Below are 25216 nucleotides of genomic sequence, written 5' to 3' on the forward strand. Positions count from 1 at the left end.
TCTTCTCAAGCGCACAAACATGCTCACTGCTAAGCCCGTGTCCTCACCAATGTCTTCCTCACTGCAGCTTTCTCTCTTCTCTGGATCTCCATGTGCTGACCCTTCATTATACCGCAACGTTGTTGGAGCTCTACAATACCTATCCTTGACCCATCCAGACATCTCGTTCGCTATCAACAAAGTGTGCTAGTTCATGCACAAGCCCATCGAAGAACACTGGACATGGGTCAAATGCCTTTTGAGGTATCTCAAACCATTGATTTTGGTTTACAACTTCGACCAAGCACTTCCACCCAGCTCTCCATCTATTCGGACGCCGATTAGGTAGGTTGCCCCGACGATCAGAAATCCACTTCTGGCTTCGGCATCTACTTCGGACGTAATCTAGTGTCCTGGAGTTCCAAAAAGCAACCTACGGTTGCTCGGTCCAATACCGAAGCAGAATATCGTGCCGTGGCCAATGCCACTGCTGATTCTTTATGGTTACAGTCCCTTTTACTTGAACTTGGCATCTATCTGTCCCAACGTCTGGTTCTGTGGTGTGATAATATAGGGGTGACATACTTAACAGCCCACCCAAGGTTCCATGCTCACACAAAGCAGGTCAAAATTGACTATCACTTTGTACGTGAAAAAGTTTAGCAAAAATCACTAGAAGTGAAGTTCATCTCCAGCACAGATCAGTTGATTGACGGGCTTACCAAACTGCTTGTTTCTACCAGGTTCTCTTACCTTCGGACCAAACTCAATGTTCTTCCCTCTCCGTTGAGCTTGTAGGGTGTATTAAGGAAACTTCAGCAGATGCCATTGACAGCCCGATTTGCTAGCCTGATGACTCCCATGCAACATGATTTTCAGAAGCTTGATTTACGCCTTGATAGGCACTGCACCTATGTTTATATGATTCCTATAAATCAACGATATGTACATGATTCTAGGAGAGTTTACCTTATACATGCAATACATAGCTATGGCTATAAATCTGTAATTGCTCGACACACAATACACGAGTTTTTACCCAACATTGTCTTGCTTCTTTTATAGATAATGCCTCTTTTACTCAAGGTGAGGAAGACTTTGAAATTATAAACCCACACTTGGTAAAACAATAAACGGAGGTATCATGTTAGCATTAAATAAAATGCTTGAGCAAAAAATTTTCATGGCCAAGTAATTTTTCATGTTCTAGCATTATATAAAAACTTTTCCATTGCATGATGATGCTAAATTTTTGCTTTTGGAGTAATTGTAATGTTTATGAGATAATTGCTTGATGTTTAAGAAAATAAATTAATGGTGCTTAATAGAAATAACTTACGTTGGAATATTGGTTTAATGCTTAAATGTCAATAACTAAGTTAGCTGTTTTTAGTTATTGTGCAACGGATATATAAATACCTTGAAATTGACTTGTGTTTATGATAATCCTTGTAAATCTGGAAAGATTGATATTGGGTTGCATGTGGAGCCTGGTTTATGAGTAGAAAAGACGCAGAGAGAGAGAGTTTGCCCAAGGTGCGCTTGATAGTGGGCTCGAGCGATGGTCAGGAAAATTATTTGCTTAAGGCTCACGCGATAGTGGGCTCGAGCGAAGAACCCAATTTTGTCGATTAGGGTTTCCAGCATTGTATACACTAAATATATATATATATATATATAATGTTTATTCTTTTGGGGGTGTGTTCAGCAATTCAGAGTGAACAAAAGAGGCAAAGATGTAAGAGCATATTGAGAGAGTAAAAAAGTCATAGAGAGTGAGAGTTGAGATTATGTGCGTAGAGTGGTACTCTTGTAACTCACTATGTGTAATTGTAATCTTCTTTAGAATAAAATCCCCTGCAACTCTATGATGTAAGCACGTTGTTGAACTACTTTTATTTGTTTGTCATTGCTAGTTTCACAACAATTGGCATTAAGAGCCAAGGTTCGGATCTGAGTGAGAACGATAGATAGAGATGAAGTGAAAGTACCTGGGATCGAGAAGTTTGACGGCACTGATTTTGGGTATTGGAGGATGCAGATAGAAGACTATCTCTATGGGAAGAGACTCCATCTTCCACTGTTGAGAAAGAAGTTGGAGAGCATGGACAATTTGAGTGGAATCTATTGGATCGAAAGGTTCTGGGGTCGACAGGTTCTGGGGGTTATTCGACTGACCCTGTCTAGATCAGTGGCACACAACATTATTAAGGAGAAAACCACGACGAATCTCATGGCGGTTTTGTCAGATATGTATGAAAAACTGTCAGAAGGTATGTATGTGGCCCAACACTTGAATGACTTTAATATGATCACAAATCAATTGTCTTCCGTAGAGAATGAGTTTGATGATGAGATCAAAACGTTGATTATGTTGGCATCGCTACCAAATAGTTGGGAGACTATGAGAGTAGCGGTGAGCAATTCAGCCGGTAAGACGAAACTGAATTACGATAATGTACGTGACATAATTCTTGCTAAGGAGGTACACAAAAGAGACTTTGGTGAGTTATTGGGTTCGAGATTGGCCCTAAACATTGACTATCGAGACAGGAGATATAACAGGTCAAGTTCTAAGAATAGAGATAGGAGAAAGATGAGATTTGAGCAGCAGATCACTTGCTAGAATTGTTGAAAGTCAAGCTATATCAAGAGAGATTATTGGAATCAAGAAAGTACTGAGAATGATGTTGTGAGCGTGGAGACGAAGCTTGGATGTGGACTGTGACTGCGGACATGAAGGAAGCCCTCAATGCAAGAGATATTGGCTATGTTTAAGAAAGAGAGATCTGAGGGTCTGTGGATTAAGCACGGGTGTGAGTGGGTTGGGTAGGAATTAGGTGAAAAACGTGGGAGAAAATCAGAGTGCACAGCATAGGGCCTGCAGGGGAGGTATGGGTCGGCTGAATGGTGATATGACACGCTAGAAGACAGGTGGTGCTTCCGGCATTTGAAAATCACATATATATTGCACTATAAATCTTTAAAAATTTCTACGAATCCAATTGACAATTGTTGTGTAATTATGATCCTAAACACCTAAAGTAATTTTCGGGTTTACTTTAAGGATCACAAATTGACTTAACTCTAATATGAAATTTCAACTAATAAAATCTACAATATTCACGTATTTCAATAATCCAGAATTATTAACAGTTCTCCTAATATTGGTCTATTACAACCATCCAAACCGCTAAACCTTAACAGGCCAAAAATAAAATTTTGGGTCGATGGGCATATCTAATCGTTATATAGATGCTAATCGTTATTAAGACAATCAGCCAGTGATAAGCGACATGGTTCAATTGTTATACACAGAGAGAGAGAGAGAGAGAGAGAGAGAGACCTCTTTCACGAATTAAAATGGCTATACAACATTACACATAATAGTTCGACATAATAGATGTCAACATTGAAGCTTAAAGCTAAATTTCTAATAGGAAAAATGGAGTTCAAGCACAGGTTTTAAAAACCATGCACCACTTCCAACAGACTTGACCAGCAATGTAGGCAGCATCTTTTGGGAAAAGACCTATATATGCAAGTGCAGCTTTCGACATTTATTTGGAAACAAAACGCATGCCTACTCCAATTCGTTCCTGTCAAAGCCAGCATTTTTGGACACCTGCGTTATGCAGACGTGAGAGCTTATAAACTATCAGATAATTACAGTATGAAATTACCATAACGAACATATGTTGAAACTCAACTTAAAAAAAAAAATTGATTTGCAAAATCTTAAAAAAAGCAATTAAATACTAAAATGACTCCTCAATTTTACTGTACTAGCTTGATTCCCCACACGAAAAATGTATCAAGTTTAAGTGAGTAAACGAATGCTAGAACACCATAATATGCATGTCTATAATAGTCTAAGAACAACTCTTGTCAAAGTGAAAATCATAGCCTAGTAGGACACAACTGAACAATCAAAAGAGCTTAACAACACATGTCCAAGCAAGGAAAACAGTTCAACAGCATACACCAACATAGATGTTTAGTCAAGTTTTTTTATTGTCTACGAGGACCCATCAAAACCAGAACCCAAAATACTGTAAATGCAACTACTCAGTCTTCATGACATTATAATGGATGGAAACAAGGCTATAGCAATAACGTGCATAGAGAGCAAAAGTGCTCGCCTAGGAGAGGCAAAATGCTCATACCCCAAGCGACGACCATGGGAGGCAAAGTGCTCACCACCTAAGCGAGCACCATGAAGGAGAATGAAGCTCGCCACCTCAACGAGCAACATGGAAAGGGGAAGTGTTCAACCCTCAAGTGAGAATCAAGGGAAGCAAAGTGCTCGACACTCAGGCAAGCACCATGGGAGGCAAAGTGTTCATACTCCAGGAGAGGACCATAGGAAGCAAAGTGCTCGCCACCTAAGCAAGAACTGTGGGATCAAAAGTGATCACCACCTCGACAAGAGCCATGGTAGACAAAGTGCTTGTCGCCTCGGCAAGCATCATGAAGGAGCGTGATGCTCACATCCTCAGCGAGCATTGTGGAGAGGAACAGAGCTCGTCCCATAGACAAGCGCAATGGAAAACAAAAGTGCTCGCCACATCGGTGAACACCATGGGAGGAAAAGTGCTAGCCCCCCAACCGAGCAACATGAATCAGCATGAAGCTTGCCACCTCGGTGAGCAATGCGGAAAGGGAAAGTGCTCGCCCTAGATGGAGAGCAACAAGGGAAGCAAAGTGCTCGTACCCCAGGCAAGCACTGTGAGAACAAAAGTGCTCAACACCTCTATGAGAGCAAAACTGCTCATCACTTCGGTGAGCATCGTGAAGGAGCATCAAGGTCGCCCTCTTGGCTTGTGAAGAGGTAAAGTACTCACCCCCGAGACGAGCACAATGGAGAGCAAAAATGCTCGCCACCTAGGTGAGCACCACGGGAGGCAAAATTGCTTGCCATTTTGGGGAGGACCATGAAGGAGCATGAAGCTCAACACCTCACTGAGCATCGTAGAAAGGGAAACTGCTCACCAAGCGAGTGAGCACTATAGAGAGCAAAAGTAATCACCACCTTGGCGAACACCATGGGAAGCAAAGTGCTCACACCCCAGACAAGCACTATAGAGAGCAAAAGTGCTTGTCACCAAGCGAGCACCATTGACGCAGTGGTCGATCCCTGGGTCGATCTAAACCCATGTCGACGCAGTGGTCCATCCTTGGGTCGATCTAAACCCATGTCGACGCCATGGTCCATCCCTTGGCCAAACTAATGCATGGCAGCACCGTTGTTTATCTTTGGTAGATATGGACCCCTGGCAATGTTGTGGTTTTATCTGTGGGTCAATATCGACACACGGTAGCACCCAGGCAAGAACCATGGGTCGATCTGGATGCATGGAGGTGCCATGGTCCATCTTTGGGTAGATGTGGACCCTCGATGGTGTCGTGGGTTGATATCAACACACGTCGCTGCCGTTGTCATGCGTCTCCAGACCACCAGATGTTCCCTGCGTACCTGCTTATAAATAGCAACCATCACCACCTCTCACCCTCAGCGTCTCAACCATTTATTTACGACACAACATTACTACTCTCAGCTGCTCTTGATTGTGTTGACCCACCGTGTTGTGGGTCACTAGTTCTCATCTTTGGGTGATGCTTTCAAGGAGCAAAAATGAAGAGTGAAATGAGCAATTACATTTTTGTGTTGAAGAGACAATAAAAAGGAATAAGATAACCTTTTTCATGGCAGAGCGTTTATAAAGGGAGCTGACGAGAGAAAGAAGAAAGCATGCAAGTGAAAAGGCTCTATGCAGAGCTGAAAAGATAGTAGAAGAGAGCAAGTAAGCTAATAATAGGGTCAATTTCATAAAATGGGCACAAAAAGTAGAACAACATTTGAGTATGTCCATCAGTTTTACAGGCCCATTGTTAGTAGCAAGTGCAATTTTAAGGCTCGAGGTCAGATATTTGAACAAATTTTAAGGTTCAGGGTCACTGAGAATCACATCAGATGTATAAGTTGACAATAATGACCAACAAATAAGTTTTTTTACGTAATCAAATAACTCTAAAAATATGAAAAGGGGCAATTTTGGCAGCGAGCCTAGAAGAAAAGTGCAAAATGCGATGCAAAACTCACTCTTTTATTATAAGTATAGATTTTTAGAAGCCTCTTTAGATGTACAATTATTCCCTAACTTTGACCACAATTATCAATCAACTCATTTCGTCTATATTCTATTAGCATGGCTAACAAGTAGGGGTGCTGGGAGGGCACCTGCACCCGGCCCACTTGGCAGCCGCATCAAGCAGATGGGCCACCCACCCAACCCACCTGGGATACACGTTTGCCTGCATATACATACATATATATATATTTAAATGAATATCAAAACGACATCGTTTAGGGAATTAGACCAAGTTACATAACCTAAATCTACCCCCCCACACATTTCCTCCCCTCCCCCATTTCTCGAATCCCTCATTCTCATGCTCTTCAGGCTTCCACCGCTGTTGCGTCGTCACTGTTACCATCACCATAGCCTGTCGTTGTTCGCTCACTTTCCACTCTTAGCCCTCAGGTAAGAATCTCCCTCATTCTAACTTCTCTCTAGTCTCTTCGAAGTGCTAATTTCTCCCTCGTTCTTTGTTGTCGTCGATCGCTCACATCTCCTTTGGCGCAACTTGTCACCATCATCGTTCCCACTTCCCATTAAGGCCCATGATCCACGAGTGGGCGGACGACCTGTAGGCCAATTAGCTCGCCCAATATTTGAACGGGCCTACCCGCTAGCAATGAACATGAGATGCATGTTGACTAAAACATGTCAACAGATCATCACCACATTAAAAAAAAAAATAATAATGAAGCAAATAAAAATAAAGAAACCTCTCCCCACGAGGAGGGGTGATGGGCGTGAGCACCTCCTGAAGGATGGGGCAGGACCCCCATTCCCCCCCCCCCCCCCCCCTTTTCTTAATGTCAAAATGGATACACATCATGTGTTCATTGGCTACGGTGTGATGCAAAGCTACATGGGAAATCTGTTCAGTTGATAGAATATGAATAAAATAAGCCAATTGAAAATAATGATCAAATCAAGGGCATAAATTGAAAAAAATAAATAAAACATGGGAAGATTATATTTAACTCTAAAGATAACACATGAACTTCGGAGTGTGACTTTCATCAAAATTATCAGGAAATAAGTTACCATTCTCAATGAGGCAATACTTAAAAACGAAAGTATAACTGGAATCAGACAATCGTGGTAAAAATTATGATGAAACGTTAAATGAAGACATGGCTAATCATTTTTCATAGATTCAACATCAATATAAATAATGTACCACACAGTTATATGGTTATGACTTATCGAAGATAATGACCATAATTTATGTTAAGAGCTGAATGGCAGAAGGAGACAAGTATGACATTGAAGAAAAAAGAAGAGCATTGACTTTGGAAATGTGCAAAAACTGTATTTCAACTCATAGAGAACATTGAACAGAAAAAAAAAGCAATAAACATACTAAGAGAACACAGACCAAACAATGCCTAATGCATATGAACTGAAAAATGACCACACATTAAAATTTTAGACTTTAATGTGAAATTAGGGCCAAACTTTGTTTTTTATTAGGTAATTACTTTTACCCAAATACATATATATTTTTAGCTGTACCATTTGGTTTCAGGATAAATATTTTGTTTATAGAGCTTGATGTTGCATTTCACTGGTAAGTGTATGAAAGTATTTATCGATGAAACCACCAAGGAGTATTTCCACACAATATGATAATTTGACCGCACTTGGACAAAATACTGTTATATCAGTACTTTTTTTGCATTTATTCACACCTATGTAATATTCACTACCTATAGTAAATTTTTTCCACAACTTGAAGAAATATCACTTGAAATCAATACGGGTAAAGAAATAGTTTGTGGGAGATATTTAAAAAGAAAAAAATATTTAGGTATCCATTACTTTTTAACAAAAATTGCAGTTCAAGGTCACTGGCAGGCTGAACCGAGGGCTTGAAAAACTTTCTATATAAGACGGCTACTGTAAAACTAACATATATTTCAAACCATGTTTTCTTAAGAATTTTATCTTAGGAAAACAGTAAGGTTTTTCTAAGAAGCATAGGGTCCTAGCTTATGGTGCTTGGCATGGTTTTCTGCTCTGTTAAACAAGGGAAATGATTAGTACAGTCCTAGGGTGTTAAATCCCCGCGCGCGCTCCTTTTGAAAAAAGTGGACAAATTTGGAACCCAATGAAAAAACTCACTTTTTAATGGTAGACCCTACTTTTTTTCAAAGGGGGTGCACGGGGTTTGCACATCCTAGGGTTGTATCTAGCTAGCATTACTCATTAGACAATTGCCTTAACCAAGAAAGGCAAAGTTAAATGCATGCTTTGGCACCTAGGAAGTAACTCATTTGGCATGTTTATACCTTCTTTTTTTTTTTCCATTTTCAGTCTTACTTTTGGCTTAGAAACTCAATTCCTTTTTACATTTGTTACATTTTTCTTCTGAGAAACTTTCTTCTTTCTAGTTGTACGAGTTTCGTTCTATAACCCACAGCTTCCTAGTAAAAACTTATGATGAGTAACATAGACATTTATTAAGGATTTTTTTTTATAAGTAATAATATCATATATATATATATATCAATAGGAGTAACCAAATACACTAGACGTATACAAGATACCACCTAGCCCATACAAGAGAGTCCCTAATGACCCAAAAAGCCCATGAAACCTACCCAAAATACACCAAACCATAATTGGAATGTAACACACCTCCCCAACCCCAGCCCATTGTTTCCGTAAAACTAATCCTCTACCCGAACATCCCACTACGAGAACGTCTTCACAATGCCCTCCCTTTAGTCTTCCCTCGACTTGAGCTACCTCCCTTAGCATCGTAGTTGATTGTCCATGAAAGACGCTTTAACTCCCTGCTTTTCTTAAAATTTGATTTGGTTTCAAGCATGTGGCTCACCTCAATTGCAGTGAGTAGTGCTTTAAATTTCTCTTCATATTCTCCATGTTCTCCATATGAAAGCCCCATGATTTGCTGAAAGCTGTTAACTTTATTCAGAACCCAATCTGATGGTGAACCCACTATATTGTTTATCGGAGGAAGAGAAACCAGGGGAACGACATTTTCCCTAGCCACAATACCCAACTGCACTCCCGACTCTAAACCTTCCCCCACACGAGGCACCAATGACAAACCGATAATTTCCTTCCCGCCATATGGTTACTCGACAACTATATGGTTGTTGTCCATTGTTTCTATCATCATTACAGGTTCCTCCCCTTCGCCAACTGCTCCCTCAAAAATAGAACAGGTAGGGGAAGCACTACCTTCTATTACCCCGTTTGCATCTTCTAAAAGAGGCTCGACTATTTCTTCCAAAGTACTTGAGACCTTGGAGGGACTCCCGTCTTCAACTAAAAATGAACCCTGGACAGAAGGTACCAACCCCATCTGCATCTGGTGCCTGAGGCCCTACAGCTCCCTTAGGAGGCATAGTGACATCGGCATGGACAAAGATGCCAGTGTCCAACAACCCTATCTATGGCGGCGTTGAAACGCCCTTTGCCAGCACACTTGTGGCCTTTAAATCCGAAGGATCTACCCCCTACCCTCCCTCATCCCTTCTCGATCCACCGTCAAAACCCACGACTAGGTCTAACCCCTTATCCACTTTAATCATCAAATCTCTCACATACTCCATAACTCCCTTCAATTGAACTTTGACATCCCACAAAATCCCTCCACATCTCCCAATGTCACCAAACGGCATTTGTCTCCTACAAGTGTCTTACCCTTTCCTTCTGCTGCTAAACTGATCTCGACTGGACTACCCGCCAATGACCTCAATACCACAGCGTATGACGCACCTTTGACTGAGGAAGGCCTTCCCACTTTTTTTCCATCAACAAACTCCCCACTTCGAATAGTGGCTTTGGACTTAGTTACACTTCGAATGGACTGCAGAAATCCTTTCCATCCAATGCAATTTGCGCCTTCCGGAATCACCAACAAACCTTTCCTCCCATTCCGGAATTCTGAGAGTTGCAGAAAATTGCCCCTTGCGTTAACATGATGTTGAATGATAAAAACTCCATTACCCATCCTTAGCTCTCTGAAGAAACCTTCATGACAGTTAAGTTCTAAGCAATCCTCAATCCCCTTAGCCACCCATGAAGCTGTCATCCCCCCTAGACACGTGAACTTAGCTATCCTTTTGCTACGTTCAGAAATACAGAAACTATTTCCTCCCTCTTTCATAAAAACGAAAGTTTTTTATTCCACTACCTCTTGCCTACCAACTGAGACGAATCCACATTGTGTGTCGTCATCATCAAATCCCATTGCAAATTTGTGCACACTGCTCCCGCTTCATCCTCTTAAGGTAAAAAGCATACTTGTGCCCACAAAATGGACTCCCGGTCGCCGAAGCCCGTCAAGTCGTAGAGCCCCTACTGTGTTAATTGAAAAAACAGAAGAAAACTCAAGTCGCAGGTCGCAAGCAAAGGCTCAGGTCGAACTCGCAAGAACCAAATTTGTGCCGACTAAATGCAACTCAAAAACCCCGATCGCCAGAGGGCCCTTAAAAAGAGACACTGGAGCCCGTCGACCTTGTCTGGGCCGGTGGTGAGAAGTCACTCACCAGTGTTCGAGGGTGCGAAGTCGGAGGGCTTCGAGAAAGATAGAGAGAGAGGTCTCGCGAAAAATCCAGGTCGCCGGAGCTAGGACCTACACTGGACAGCCCTCAACGCTGTCGTCAGGGCTTGTCGACCTTGTCTGGGCCGGTGGTGAGGTGTCACTCGCCAGTGGTCGACATCGTCTCCGAGAATGACAAAGAGAAAACTTGAGAAAAAAAAAAGGTCACTGGCGCCAAGACTTACACCAGACGACCTTCAGCGAGGTCACCAGAGTCCGTTGACCTTGTCTGTGCCGGTGGTGAGGGGTCACTCGCCGGTCTAAGGTGGTTGCACGATGGCGACTGTTCTCTCTCTGTAGGGTTTTCTCTCACTAGGTTTTCTCTCCGTAGGATTTCTATAGTCTTATATTTTATTAATGCTGAAAAGAGTGCTACCCCAATACACAAGTATCTTGATATCCACTTAACATTCAAGAGGAAATAGAGCTAGGAGTTCTTGAAAAGTAGAAATAGAAAAAGCAACACCATATTGGGCCATTATCCAAAGATAAAGGATGTTAAGAACAGAGTTTTAAATTCCGCTTCGGCAATGGTTCCGGTTGAGCTATTGGAACGGAATATTTCGGTATTAGTCCGTTTCAGGATAATAGTTATATAGATAAATTATATATATATATATATATATAAACAGTTACATATATATATATAGAGAGAAAAACTATATTACAAAATAACATCAATGCAAGTCTTAAAAACATACATATCTAAAAAACTTAATAATACTCCTAAGTTCTCAATCCAACTGTTAAAAAATGCACCTCATAAAGAATGAAAGTGAATCTTAATTGAAAGTTAATTGAAATCCAATTAAGATCCACAATAATAATGATTTCATGTTCCGATGGATATTTCAATTTAACCCCAAAATAAATAATATGGAAATCCAAATACTCTCTTTCTTTCTTTTTTAAGACCGGTTGCCAATCCAAATATTCACCAGCCACATGCCAAAAGTTATTATGAAGCATATTTATAAGCGTAAGAGAAAAACACAGTGGCCGATGATGAAGCAAGATGGCACTAATAACAACACGACAGAGAAAAATAATAAAAAACTGACAAGAAATGACAACTGCACAAATATGACAAAGCTGACAAGAAATGACATAGTAGAGGTGATTTCTCTAGGAAGGAGGACCGAGAACGGGAGATACCATTTTGTCCCTCCTTTTTCAAACTATTTACGAAAATACCATTTAAGTATATTCTGGACGAAATAAGCATTCCGACTGGAATACCAGAAACTGGCCGGAATGGACCGGACAGGCTGGAATGGCAGGAATTTGATCCGAGACGAAATATCAACCTACACCGTGCCAGTTACTGTTCTGGCACGGAAAATTCCGTCTGTTTAGGCCAGAATGGAACGGTAATTAAAACACTGGTTAAGAATGAAAGACTTGAGCTTCGACACCAATTTTCCACAATCCTTAAAGTTGCACTACTTTCTTTCTCTTCACAAAAACCATAATAAGAAATATGAGATCATCTTCCAGAAAGATGCACACTAATAATTATGAAACTGCTCTTCCCAACATTTTAGGGGTTATACCACTTGAGAAGGCATCAGTCAACCTATGCAAAGAGATCAAAGATCATTTCCCATAAGATGATAGCAACCTCAACATGTAAAAGAAGATTACCTACTGATTACCCACTTTTCTTGCACATGTAACAATGATCAACCACTATAATGGTCCACTCCCTCACATTGTCCACGGTAAGAATCTTCCTTGATACCGCTGTCCAATTGAAGAAAGCCCCAAAAGCATCTTTACTGCACGCATTTCTAAATAAATTCGGAAACGTACTCCTCATGGATTGACCTGCACTCCACCACACCACACATCATGCCAGAAGCTAATTTTAGGCCCATCACCCATCATCGATCTAGTACGGCAGGAAGAGTCCCCAAAACGTCTTTTGATGTTCTTCCAAAGACCAAGCCCAAAGACCCATTTACCTCATGTGAGCACCAACCTCCTCCCAAGCTTTCATATTTTGTATACCTCCCTCCAAAGACTCTTTCATAGGCATAATGGCATAGCCATTTCTCAAAAAGGGCTCGGTTAAAGAAAATTAAGTTTCTCATCCCTCACTTGCCTTCTGCAACCAATGAACAAACCTTCAATCACTTCATAAGATGGAACTTGTACTCTTCCCCTCGTTATAAGAAATCATATTGCAACTTCTCCCAACGATTAGCAACTCTCACAAGGAGTAGGATGAGACAAAATAGGTGGAAAATTCGAATGGCAAGATTTTAATTAATGTTCTCTTTTCAATAATGCCATCCCTGAATTTGGCTTTGAAGAGAGCTCTCAGCAAGGAAAGCCCAAAGAAGAGATCCTACAACCTAATATGTCCGCCAAAATAGCTGCTGCATTCTCCACTACACCTACAGAAAGCAATTCTGACTTGGCGAAGTTCACCTTCAGATCAGACAAAGTAAACAACACAAGTAGCAGAGATGGTCATGGTTGGCCTCACAAAATACTGAAATGTCATCTGAATATAACAAATCAGAGATGCTAAGCCTGATTCCATTCTTGGGGACCACCAAAAAACTCAACAAAAAACCCTTGTGCACCATAGGAGAAATAATCTACATAGAGCCAACAATAACAGAGATTAAAGCGGATAAGGGATCCCTTGATGTGTACCTAAAGTATTGCTGAAGAAACCCAAGGGAGTGGATAACATTCACCAACAACGAAAAATGGACCGAGGATATGCATTAGGTGAGTCAGCCACACCATTTCTCTCCACACCTTCTCAGCAAAAAAATTAAGAAGCTCCAATTCACTTGATCGTAGGCTTTTTAATTTACAATTTACAATTTACAAATCACACCTGCCTCATTTGATCTTAGTCTACCATCAAAGCATTCGTTGGTATTAAGAACCAAATATCTACCTCTTATTGATAAACGCATTGTGCAAGTTGGAATTTGTTTTTGTAAGTAATTTTATTAGAGACGAATGTATAGGCGATGCCCATGTACACAGAAAGTATACAACAGAAAACACCTAAATACATTCTAGGAAACAGAAAGTGATACAAGAAAATCATGAACAGAAGCTCCGTTAATCACTAAAGCAAAAAGCCGAAACAACAAAGAGTGCACAAAGAAATCCCAGAATTGCTCCAAAGTATGCTCCTTGTCATTAAAACACTGTTCATTCCTTTCCATCCAAATGCACCCCTACTACCACACAATTCAAGAGTAGATGATCCACGGTTTCCCCATTCTTTTTACGCATGAAACACCACTCCATAAATATAATAACCCGCTTCCTTAAATTATCCAACCTCAAAATTTTTCCAAGAGAGGCAGTCCAAATGAAAAAAGCAACTTTAGAAAGCACGTGAGACATCCAAATACACTTCCAAGGAAAAGGAGGACCATTATCAAAAGTCAATAGCGTATAGTACGAACGAACAGTGAATGTTTTATACCTCTTGGACTTCCACAACATCATATCCTCATCATTACCACCAAGCCTCAGACTATAAAAAGCTGACAAAGGCAGAAACTTCATCAATCTCCCAATCCTGAACAGCTCTAGGACTATAAAAAGCTGACAAAGGCTGAAACTTCATCAATCTCCCAATCCTGAACAGCTCTAGTTAAGCAAATATCCCACTGAATCGAGCCATTAGAACAACAAAGCAAATCAGATACAGCAGCAAATCAATCTGAAGCCAAACGAAAGATAGCCGGAAACACACTATTGAGGGCTTGATCACCACATCAAATGTCGAACCAGAAATGGATCCTAGATCCCTCTCCAACAGCATAACTAACATGACTAACAAAACTCTCCCAGCCCTTTCTAATGAACTTCCAAAAGACCCATGCCATAAGCTCCCCGAACTTCATTAGAACGACAACCCCCCCCAAGCGCTTCCAAACTTCCGATCAATTACTTCCCTCCAAAGCAACTCTCCCTCCGATTGACATCTCCATAGCCATTTCCCAAATAAAGCTTTATTAAAGATCCTCAAATTATGAACCCCCAAACCTCCAACCGAAATAAGAGAACAAACTTTATTCCATCTAACAAGATGGAATTTCATTTCCTCTCCCATGCCACCCCATTAAAAAGCACGAAACTTCTCAATCTGGTTGGTCACCCTGCAGGCAAAGGAAACAACGATAGAAAGTAGGTGGGGAGATTGGAAAGGGTACTCTTGATAAGAGTAAGTCTGCCCCCTGCTGCTTCCAACCAGCCACCCTTGCCTCAACTTTCTCTACAACCCCATCCCAAATAGCACTAGCCTTAAAAGGCACCCCCAACAGAAGGCCCAAGTACTTCAGAGGTAAAGAAGCAATTTTACAGCCCAACAAACTTGCCAAACCGTTGATGTTATACACCACCCCCACCGAAACCAACTTCGACTTTCTAAGATTCACCTTGAGGCCCGATATAGCTTCAAAACATAATAACACAGCCCTTAAGGCTTGAATCTTTGACCACGATCAGCATCACAAAAAATGAGTATCATCTGCAAAAAGAAGATGCGATAGTGTAATTAACCAATTAATAGCATTACCAACTGAGAAACCTAATAGAGACCCTCCCCCAACAGCGGCCTCCACCATCTGACCCAATGCCTCCATAATAATGACAAAAAGAAAAGGGGACAAAGGGTCCCCTTGTCTTAAACCACACGAGCTATGGGAAAAACCAGCATGATTACCATTAACCAACACTGAGAAACGGGCAGTAGAAACACAATGTCGAAGCCCCAAGTTTCTTGGGAATGAGATAATGAAAGTAGCATTGAGTGATTTTTCAAACTTTTTAAAGGTAAAAAAAAACTCCTGAAAAACCCGCATCACATCGTCTTTCACAATCTCCCAACAAACTTGAAAAAAGCCCATTAAAAATCCATCCGGGCCAGGAGCTTTGTCTTTGACCATCCCATTAACCACCTGATAAACCTCATCTTCATCAAACGGCCTCTCCAACCAAGTCGCACTAAGAGGATCAAGAGAATAAAAAACCAACCCATTAATTTTAGGCCTCCAAGAAGCTGATCCGGTGAAAAGACCTTCATAACAATGCACAATAAGGTCCTGAATCTCAGGTGGAGATGAAATCGCACAACCATCAGAGTGAAGCATCTCAATAGCATTGTTCCTCTGGTGTGAGTTGGCCGTTCCATGAAAGAATTTGGTAAATGTATCCCCCCCCCCCCTCCCCTTTCAACCAAAAGCCCTTGATTTTTGCCGCCAATAGATTTCCTCCATCAACAACACCCTCTCAAGTTCAGCCACTACTATTTTTTCTCAAAAGGACCTCCTCAGAAGGAATCCCATGCTCCTCCCCAAACTCCAAATCCTGCAACTCCTCCATGAGAGAATTTTTCTTCTCATTAATATTTCCAAAACCTTCTGCATTCCACATCTGAGGAGGTGGAAATAATCGTCAATAACACAAATTTTAGTCTATTTGCAAGAAATCTAACCAAAATCTTATAAACACCATCTACTAAACTAATAGCTGAAAATCCTTAACAACAGCTCTAGGCTTCTTTGGAATAAGGGCAATGAGACCTTGAGGCTCTTTTCAAAGTTGCCTCTTGAGTGAAACTCAAGCAAAACCTTCATAACTTCCTCCTTCAATACATGCCAATAAGTTTGGAAAAAGCCATGGAGTAACCATCTGAGCCTGGTGCATTATCTCCATTTAGGGCTTTCACCAACTCCCATTCCTAGCTTTCCTTAAATGGTCTTACCAACCACATGGCCTCATCCTTTTTTGAGGATGCAGAAGAAACTGCATACAACTTAGGCCGCCAATTCGGTGTACAAATTTTATAAAAACTGCACAATTCGAGGGATTAGAAGAAATTGTTCATCAACGAGGAGCTAATGGGATTATTTCTTCTACAAGAGTTTGACACCTGATGAAAGTACTTTGTATATTTATCCACCTCCTGCAACTACAAGGCCCTCGGATCTATCTCCAAAATGCTTTATAACAGATGTCCTTTGCAGCTCACTGATAATTTCTATCTCACTTGACCCCTCTTCCTCAAACAATGGCCTCTCCTCAATCACCTCACAGCCTCTTAGCTCTTCAGAAAGAAGTTGCATCTTTTTTTCCAATATTCCAATATTCCAAACACCTTCATTCAAGACGCAATAAGCTTTTAGAGTTTTTAGGTTTTACATGCCAAAGTATATATTTTTAGCCAAATATTTTCAAACTTGAAAGATCTTTTTCCACCATGAACATCCCCACAATCTAAAAGAAATGAAATCAGGGAAAAGTTTATCTAATAGCCTCTGAGACAATAAAAAGGTGTTCTTACCAATCAGAAATTGAAAATCAATCCAATCCAAAACAAACATGAATGCCTCAGTTATTAGAGCATGTGAAAGCTCATTCCACCAGCAACATATCAACAAGGTTTTTCGCAAATATAAAATTAAGAAAACTCCATCATATATGGACATAAACAAGCTGAACCCTCTTTTTTGCTAGGAAAACAAGTTACACTAAACCACCCCCAATACACAAAGGCATGTTCCACCAACTCATGAGACAAGCTAGCTCATCCCTAAGAAACCTTCGCACATTGTCACAATTTGGCCCATATACCATAGCAAAGGCCCACTCAAACTTGTTTTCTACATTCTGAAAGAAGCATGCAATAGAAAACTTACCAACAAATATATCATTTTTTCCACCAACCTTCCATCCCACATCAGCAAAATATTCCCCCCCCCCTCCTCCTCCTCCTCCTCCTCATCCCGGCGTGCGCGCCAGAGGAGGCATCTACTAAATACAACTAGGGCTATCGATTGCCGACACAACCCATGAATTTGATGCAAACTCAATGCAAAATTAGGGGCTTAGATTTGAGGGGTCTGGCCCATTTAATTAAATAGGTCGAGTTAGGGTTGACTAAAATATGACCCAAACTCGATACTCAAACCCAACATGCGACATTTAGTTGACAATTGTTTTCAAAACTTATGAACCTAACATGAACTCAACACAAAATTAGGTTTTAGGGTTAAGGGATTTTGGTTGACTCATATATGACCTGAACCCGACACGACAACACAATCTACCAGCCCTAAATACAAGCAACACCAACCTAAAAGTTGACCAGTCCAAAACTTGCGAACGATTCTGCAAGACTGGCTTCAGCTTCAATTCCTAAAAACAAACGATATCCACATTCCAATTTCTACGTAAATACCCAACTTGAACGCACTTTTCCTCTTCATCTAATCCTCCAACTTTCCAGGATAAAATATTGAGCTTCAAGACTAAGCTTGAGAGCCCTTCCCCTTAGCACAACTACGAATTTTCCTACCACTCTTAACATTATAATGAATGAAATATGGTAGCCTCTTTAACTCTTCCTGAAGCTTTTAACCCAATTTAGAGCTGCATGACATATCTTTCAAGTCTCTCTATTTCACTTCAATAGCTACAAACAAAGCAATAAGTTCCTCCTTTCTTAGGCCTCATTTGTTTCACAAATTATCTCATCTCATCTCATCATTACAACTTTCCCGAACTCCCACACAAAATACAATAAACAATTCAACTTTTTAAAATCCTAAAACAAAAATAATATTAAAAAATAATATTCTAACAATATTTTATTCAACTTTCATCTCATCTCATCTCTTATCCAATTTCTATGGTGTGTACGCAGGCCGAAGATACTTGCAGTGTTAGTTCCTTCGCATGGTTCTATGTTGTCTCAGTGGTAGGTTGTCTCCCCCACTAAATTGACTTGTGGTCGTTGACCGGCTCTATTGTTACTATCTTGGGTTTTGCTGGCATGGTCCGAGTGTTGTTGGCAATTTTTCAACAAGATTTGAAGACAAAGATCCTGTTTGGTTGTGCATGCAAGGCGTTTGCTATCCAAGATAAGGCAGTTCAAACCAAGACAGACTCGGGGCAGCCCAACCAGCCTAGATCCAATATTTTGCTAGGTTCTCAAATTGACCTGACACATAATCAGGCCAACCGGATATCAGTTGGTGTGACTCGGATCTGGTGATTCATTTAGTCCGGCTCAGTTTTTTCGGAACATTGTGGTTAGTATTCCATTTTTCAGTGTGTTTTGCCATATTTTAGCCACTTCAGGTCAGTTTTCAGTATTTTTTGGCTGGTTCTGGAGGGAATTTATTGTTTTCCTGCCAGTACGTCAGTATTTTGGATAGTTTTGCTCTATACACATCATATTTGACTGATTTGCTTCAGTTTAGCCGTTTATAGCCTATTTCATTGCAATTTATGGTGTTTTCTTCTCATTTCAAATGGTGTAATGTGGGTGATTGTCAGTTGCATCGTGTTGGATGGTGATTTACATTATTCCAGCTTATTTGCCGATATTGTTACACTTATTGGTAATTTGTATTACATTATTGCTACTAAATCAGAACTTGTTATGTCGACTACCTTAGCTAATAATCCTATGACTTCCATGAAATTAACTAGAAGAAATTATGTTTATTGGGCAGGATCAATGGAAGTATTTCTCAAATAAAATGCTTTATATGGTCTCAAGTAATCTCTAAAAGCATGGTTTGGAAACTTCTCTTGAGGCAATTTTGAAGTTTGGTCTCTAGTGATGTCAAACAGATCATTCAAAATTTCGTTTACATTCCAATGCAGATTATATTCTTCTTGTGGTATATCTAGATGATATTGTTAACTGGAGATGATTCAAGAGGTATAGCTAAATCGAAACAATATCTGCAGCAACAGTTTCATACGAAGGATTTGGGCAAACTTCGATATTTTCTGGGGATTGAAGTGGCTAGATCTCAAGCAGGTATTCAAAGAGAGCATGTGCCTGATTTATTAAAAGAGAGATTATGAGTGCTCATACTGTTGATGTTCCTATGGATCCTAATCAGAAATTACTAGAGGATGAGGAATAATTATTTGAAGATCCTGGTAGATATCATAGAACCTTATATCACCAGACCTGATATTTCATATGTACTTGGTGCCATTAGTTACTTTTTGGAGGCTCCTAGAACTTCTCACATAGAGAAAACGGTAGAAGGTTTTACTGATGCAGATTCGGCAAGCCCCCCATCTGTCCAAGAATAAGCAAGCTACCTTAGGTTACTTGGAAAAGTGAAAAAAAAAAAAATTAGTGACAGTCTCTGCTGAAGCAGAGTACAGGGCAATGACTCATACTACTAGTGAGTTGGCATGGTTAACATTTCAATAGGAAATTGTGATAACCAAGCTGCTGTACATATTGCATCTAATCCATATTTTTCATGAAAGAATCAAGAAAATTGATGAGTTGTAACAAGGGTTAAAATAATATGTTAGCACAGGAATTTGTTACATGTGTAGTATAATTATTTTACTGTAACATAACCAATACATATATCAATAAGAGTTTGTGAGAGACAATGTAAATTTGATGGCTTCCTTTTTCTTTACTTACTAATCTCTCAAAATCCTCAAACACATCACACGAGACTCTAGTGACATGATGGAATGTTCTGATTTTAGCATGACCCAATTAGAAATTCCCGACTTCCCACTCTCCAATCAAAGGCACTTGGCGGCTGCTCACAACACAATGGTTTCCCTTTATCATCTATATTTGCCAAAAGAACTTGATTCTGCAGTCATTCTTTTGTCTTACTAAAGGTCCCTCCATACACCTATCCATTAAAGATAAATTAGAGGCCTCCCCAATTACTTGAGATATGCACATTCCCTCTGGACTTCAAAGTAGGAGTCTAAAGCCCATATGTCTCTTTCTGCTCACTAACTCCATTCCAAAGAATCAAAACCTGAAACGGGCTCTGTTTGATTTGGGCACAACCCTGGGACTGATGCCAAGGCTTCTCCTGAGACAAGGCTGCCCAAAGAATACCCCCCATGTGTCCAGACTTCAAACCCAACACCACCCCCCCCCCAACACAAAAAAAAAAAAATGAGAAGTGAAGTCACATTCTGCATATATAAAAATAAACTTTTGTGAAAACTGCTAAAGTCGATACCGAATGCAAACAGTTGAAAAGAGATGCAAAGAGGGTGGATAACACAAATCTTGACTCATAAAAAAAAAAAAAGTAAAAAAGCTTAAGAAAAAATGATGATCAAACAAGAAATAAAATAAAAAAGAAAACTTGATCAGATAAACACTCACCTCAGCTTTTCGAATCATTTAAGCAATCACCAATATAGCGTGCACCAAGAGACATGAGGCTCAGCTTGCAATTTCTTCCTTCACCAAAACTTCAATTCTATTTGCCCTTCTTGAAGCTCTCCGTTTGGCTTGAATTTGGCGTACATATTCTGCCACTAGAACATGGAACTTGGGAGCAAGCTTACTCGATGAGGAAACATTCAGACCCGCCTTCTTCAAAGCCCTTGTGACATGCTTCTGGGCCTTTTGGAAATGGACACTACAAAGAGAAGGAATGGTGGATCTCAATATGGGCTTCCCACATGTTATAGGTCCAGCCTGAGCACTACATATTTTGAAAAAGCAAAAACAAAGGATCAATTAATAAGCCAGTTGAGAATACAATCTATGCACTTATTGGAAGAAATAAAAAAGAAAACACAATCTCTACCACTCAACTGAAAATGCAAAAGTTGTGAATTGCCTCATGATAGACTTATGCAATAAAACTTAACTGGTGCTGACTAGTGATCTTCAACAACTTCTAAGGTCATTTTTTACAACTGTAATTCCAATTTGTGGAATGGAATGCTAAATTTAGATGTTAGCTAACATGTGGAAGTCAATCATAATAAGCTAAAGTGAGCACTAGAACAATTTTGAAAATGTTTCTCAGACATTCCGATTTCTGCAAAGAATTCACCCATTATGTGGTGTATAAAAATATCATTAGGTGGCACATACCATATTTTCAGGCCTCTGGAAGAATCCTTAAAAGTAATTTTTTTCCTTATGGGTTCGTAGAAGAATCCTTAAACTCTGAACCATTTTTTTTTTTTTTTAACAAGTCTGAACCTCTTTTTCACAACCTATTATATGATCTGAATTTAATTTTCCTAATGAGAGTACTAAGATATTAAAATTGAAATAATCAATTTTTTTATCGGTAAACAAAATTTTATTCATCATAAAAATAGACAAAGGCCTAAGTATACGGAACATATACAAGAGCATTGCCCATGCATGCTAGTTTAGTGATACAATGAATTCATGAAAAGTCATACCATTAAAATCAATAACAATCGACCTAGGAGTAAAGTATTGAAAAATAGATTTCTAAGCTCATCCACTAACCGCTCTCGATCATCAAAACTTCTTTCATTCCCCTCCCTACTAGTACACCACAATAGACACATTAGAACCATCAACATCTTCCATACTGTTGCAACCTGAGAGTTGCCCTAAATGCCTCTCCAAGAAGCTAGTAGGTCGATACTTTTGATGATGAGGGCAAAAAATTTATATTACGCAATCGTTACTGTCCATCTTTATCAGCCAACTCCCCTCTTTCCATCTTTCCTTTCAGATTTTACCACTCTTCATAGCTTCTTGAACTTTTTTTAGGATCCCTCATCACAGAGGAAACTGCTAGCACTAACGATGGTGTGAAAACACTTCCTGATGTCGAATTCCAAAAACCAGCAAGAGGTTCCCCACTCTTCTTTGATCCATCTTAGGGCTGAGCGGCAGCCTTGACCCGAGCGGAAGTGCGATGTGTCTGGAAACTCGGGATCGTAAATGGATTCGAGGTTGGCACAGCGCTTTAGCTTTAAATAAATCTCGCTCATTTGGTCTGCCTGGTCAAATCAGCTCTCCTGCTTGTTTACCCTTTTTAGCATCACCCAAGCTAGTCCCATCCGAGCAAATAATTCAATCAACAAGATCATAGAAATCTCATAATGAAGAAATAGATGATTGATGGACTCTCCACTCTTTTCGTACATACAAGACCAATCCATGACCATGATGCGGCATTTACATTGGTTGTCTAGTGTGAGGATCTTCCCCAAGAAAGCCGTCCAAACAAAAAAATTGCCTTCAGGGGTGCCTTTGTCTTCCATATACTCTTCCATGGGAATAGATTTGTATTATGTGAGGTCATGGCTTCATAGAAGGGAAAACAGTGATAGGAAATAGGTTGGCAAGGTTGGAAAGGATACTTTTGATTTAAGTGACTCTACCACCTCTAGATAAATACATCATTTTCCAACTAGCCAATTTCCTCTTTTTTTCTAGTACATCATCCCAAAGGGAGGCCCAGATATTTTGTGGGCAGCTGAGATATCTTGCATTCCAAAATGGAAGCCATGCTCTTCACGCTCAAAACATCCCCCACCGAGACTACTAATTTAGCCAAGTTCACCTTCAACCCCCAAGAGGCTTCAAAGCATAAAAGGAGAGCTCTCAAAGCTTGAATTTGATCATGGCTAACTCAAAAAAAGATTAGGGTATCATCAGCAAATAATAGACTAGATATGTTAAATGAGCCGGTATTTGCCTCCCCCACTAAGAATCCGGATAAGACCCGCCCTCCACGACACCTGAAATCATCTTGTTAGAAGCTTCCATTACAAAAACAAAAAGTAGCGAAGATAGAGGATCACCTTGTCTCAAGCATTATGAGCTTTTAAAAAATCCCTTTGGTGTGCTATTCATCAATATAGAAAAACAAACAGTAGAGATACACTGTTTGATCCAAGAACACCATTATGTACCAAAGCCACATCTCTCGAGCATGTAAAGCAAAAATCTTTAAATGACTCGGTCATAGGCCTTCTCCATATCGAGCTTGCACAAAAGCCTCGGCACTCCCGACTTGGATCTACTATCCAAGGAATTGTTGGCAATAAGAATCGAGTCAAGGATTTGCCTACCTCGGACAAAGGCATTTTGGGACTTTGATATTAACTTATTAACCACCATGCTCAATCTATTATTCGCCAAAATTTTTGAAATGATCTTGTACATCACACTCACCAATCCAATGGGATGATAATATTTTAACTTTACAACGCCATGTTTTTTTGGAATAGAGCAATAAATGTTGCATTGAGACTCTTTTCAAACCTATCATTTTCATGAAATTCATGAAAGACCCCCACTTTTATCTTCTTTGATCACTTCCCAACAAGTTTGGAAAAAAGTCATAGAGAAGCCATCTGGGCCTGGAGCTTGTCATCCACCATGCTTCTTATCGCTTTCTTGATCTCCGTTTCTTCAAAAGGCCTCTCAAGCTGTCCTACTGCTTGTGAATCAAGAGCATCAAAATTAAGCCCATCTAATCTCCGTCTCCAAGAGAAATGTTCTGAAAGCAGATTCTTGTAATGGTTGACAATGTGATCTATCATCTAGGTTTGGTTTGAAAAGGCTGCCCCATCAACCATCACCGTCTCTATGGCATTGTTTCTACTATATGAGTTAGCCACCCGATGGAAAAACTTGGTGCATTTGTCCCCTTCCTTCAACCATAGTGCTCTCTCAATTTTGGTCTCCAAAATATTTCTTCCAATAGAGAGATCCTTTCGATATCCAGTCACTTGAGTTTTACGTGCCCTCTCCATTTCAAATAATTCCCTCTCCTCCTCCAATCCTTTGGGTTCCTCAAAGAGAGTACACTCTTGACCTTCCACATTGCCAAACACTTGCTCGTTCCAAGCCTTCAGATCATCCTTCAGAGACTTCAATTTACACACCATGATATAACTTGGGTTTCCATGTAATTGAAACCCACTTCAATTTACTTCAGATATTGAGGATTCCTTCTAATTTAAACCACATATTTTTAAACTTGAAGTAACTTGGGCCTCCATGAATACCTCCACAATCAAGAAAGATGGGAAAGTGATTTGAACACAACCTAGGGAGTCTCTCTTTTTTTCTTTTTTTTATCAGTAAGAAAGAGATTTTATTAATCCATGTAATTAAACGAGACCCAGGTACACAGGAAGTATACAAGAAAAGCCTAGTTACAAGCTAAGCGCTGCAAAAAGTAGCATAAAAGTCATTAAAATTTGTTCTATTCAATACAATAGACGATGCCCAAAGTAGCAATATATGAAAGAAAAAGTCCCTAAACCCTTCCAGTGAGCGCTCCCTATCCTCAAAACAGCGACCATTCCTCTCATTCCATGTGCACCACATTAAGCATAAAGGCACCATCTTCCAAACAGCTGCGATATGCCGGTTGCCCTGAATACCTTTCCAACATGACAATAAATCTATCACACTCCTAGGCATTAACCGTGCAATGCCAAGCCTTGTGAATATTTCATCCTATACAACCTTAGACTACTTCACAATGAAGAAGGAGGTGATCCGTTGATTCACTATCATGTTTGTACATGAAGCACCAATCTATTATGTAGGGCCACACTTTCTCAGCTTGTCAATAGTCAAAATTTTCCCATGAGATACCAGCCAGCAAAAGAAATCAACCTTAAGGGGAGCATTACTCCTCCAAATGCACTTCCAAGGAAAGGCATTCGGGGAATGGGTCGATAATACCTTGTAGTAGGATCTAACTGAGAAGTTCTTGTTCCCCGTAGG

The 25216-nt window shown here is 40.1% G+C and overlaps 1 protein-coding gene across 2 annotated transcripts in view; it reads right to left on the reverse strand.

The window, feature by feature from the left end:
- Positions 1–3216: 3216 nt before the first annotated feature.
- LOC109008738 (INO80 complex subunit D-like) overlaps positions 3217–25216 on the reverse strand; it is a 36208-nt gene continuing 14208 nt past the window's right edge. The window contains exons 2-3 of one of the 2 annotated variants that reach the window (XM_035683600.1): positions 20852–21176; positions 3217–3604 (exon numbers count right to left, since the gene is read on the reverse strand). In XM_035683600.1, coding sequence (XP_035539493.1) covers positions 20912–21176 — 265 coding nt within the window. In that variant the 3' untranslated portion in view covers positions 3217–3604; positions 20852–20911. Of the gene's footprint in view, positions 3605–19680; positions 19775–20851; positions 21177–25216 lie in introns of those variants that run through there. The other variant, XM_018988943.2, reaches the window with a different exon arrangement.

This window comes from Juglans regia, chromosome 12 (assembly GCF_001411555.2).
Source record: "Juglans regia cultivar Chandler chromosome 12, Walnut 2.0, whole genome shotgun sequence".
Lineage (NCBI taxonomy): Eukaryota > Viridiplantae > Streptophyta > Magnoliopsida > Fagales > Juglandaceae > Juglans > Juglans regia.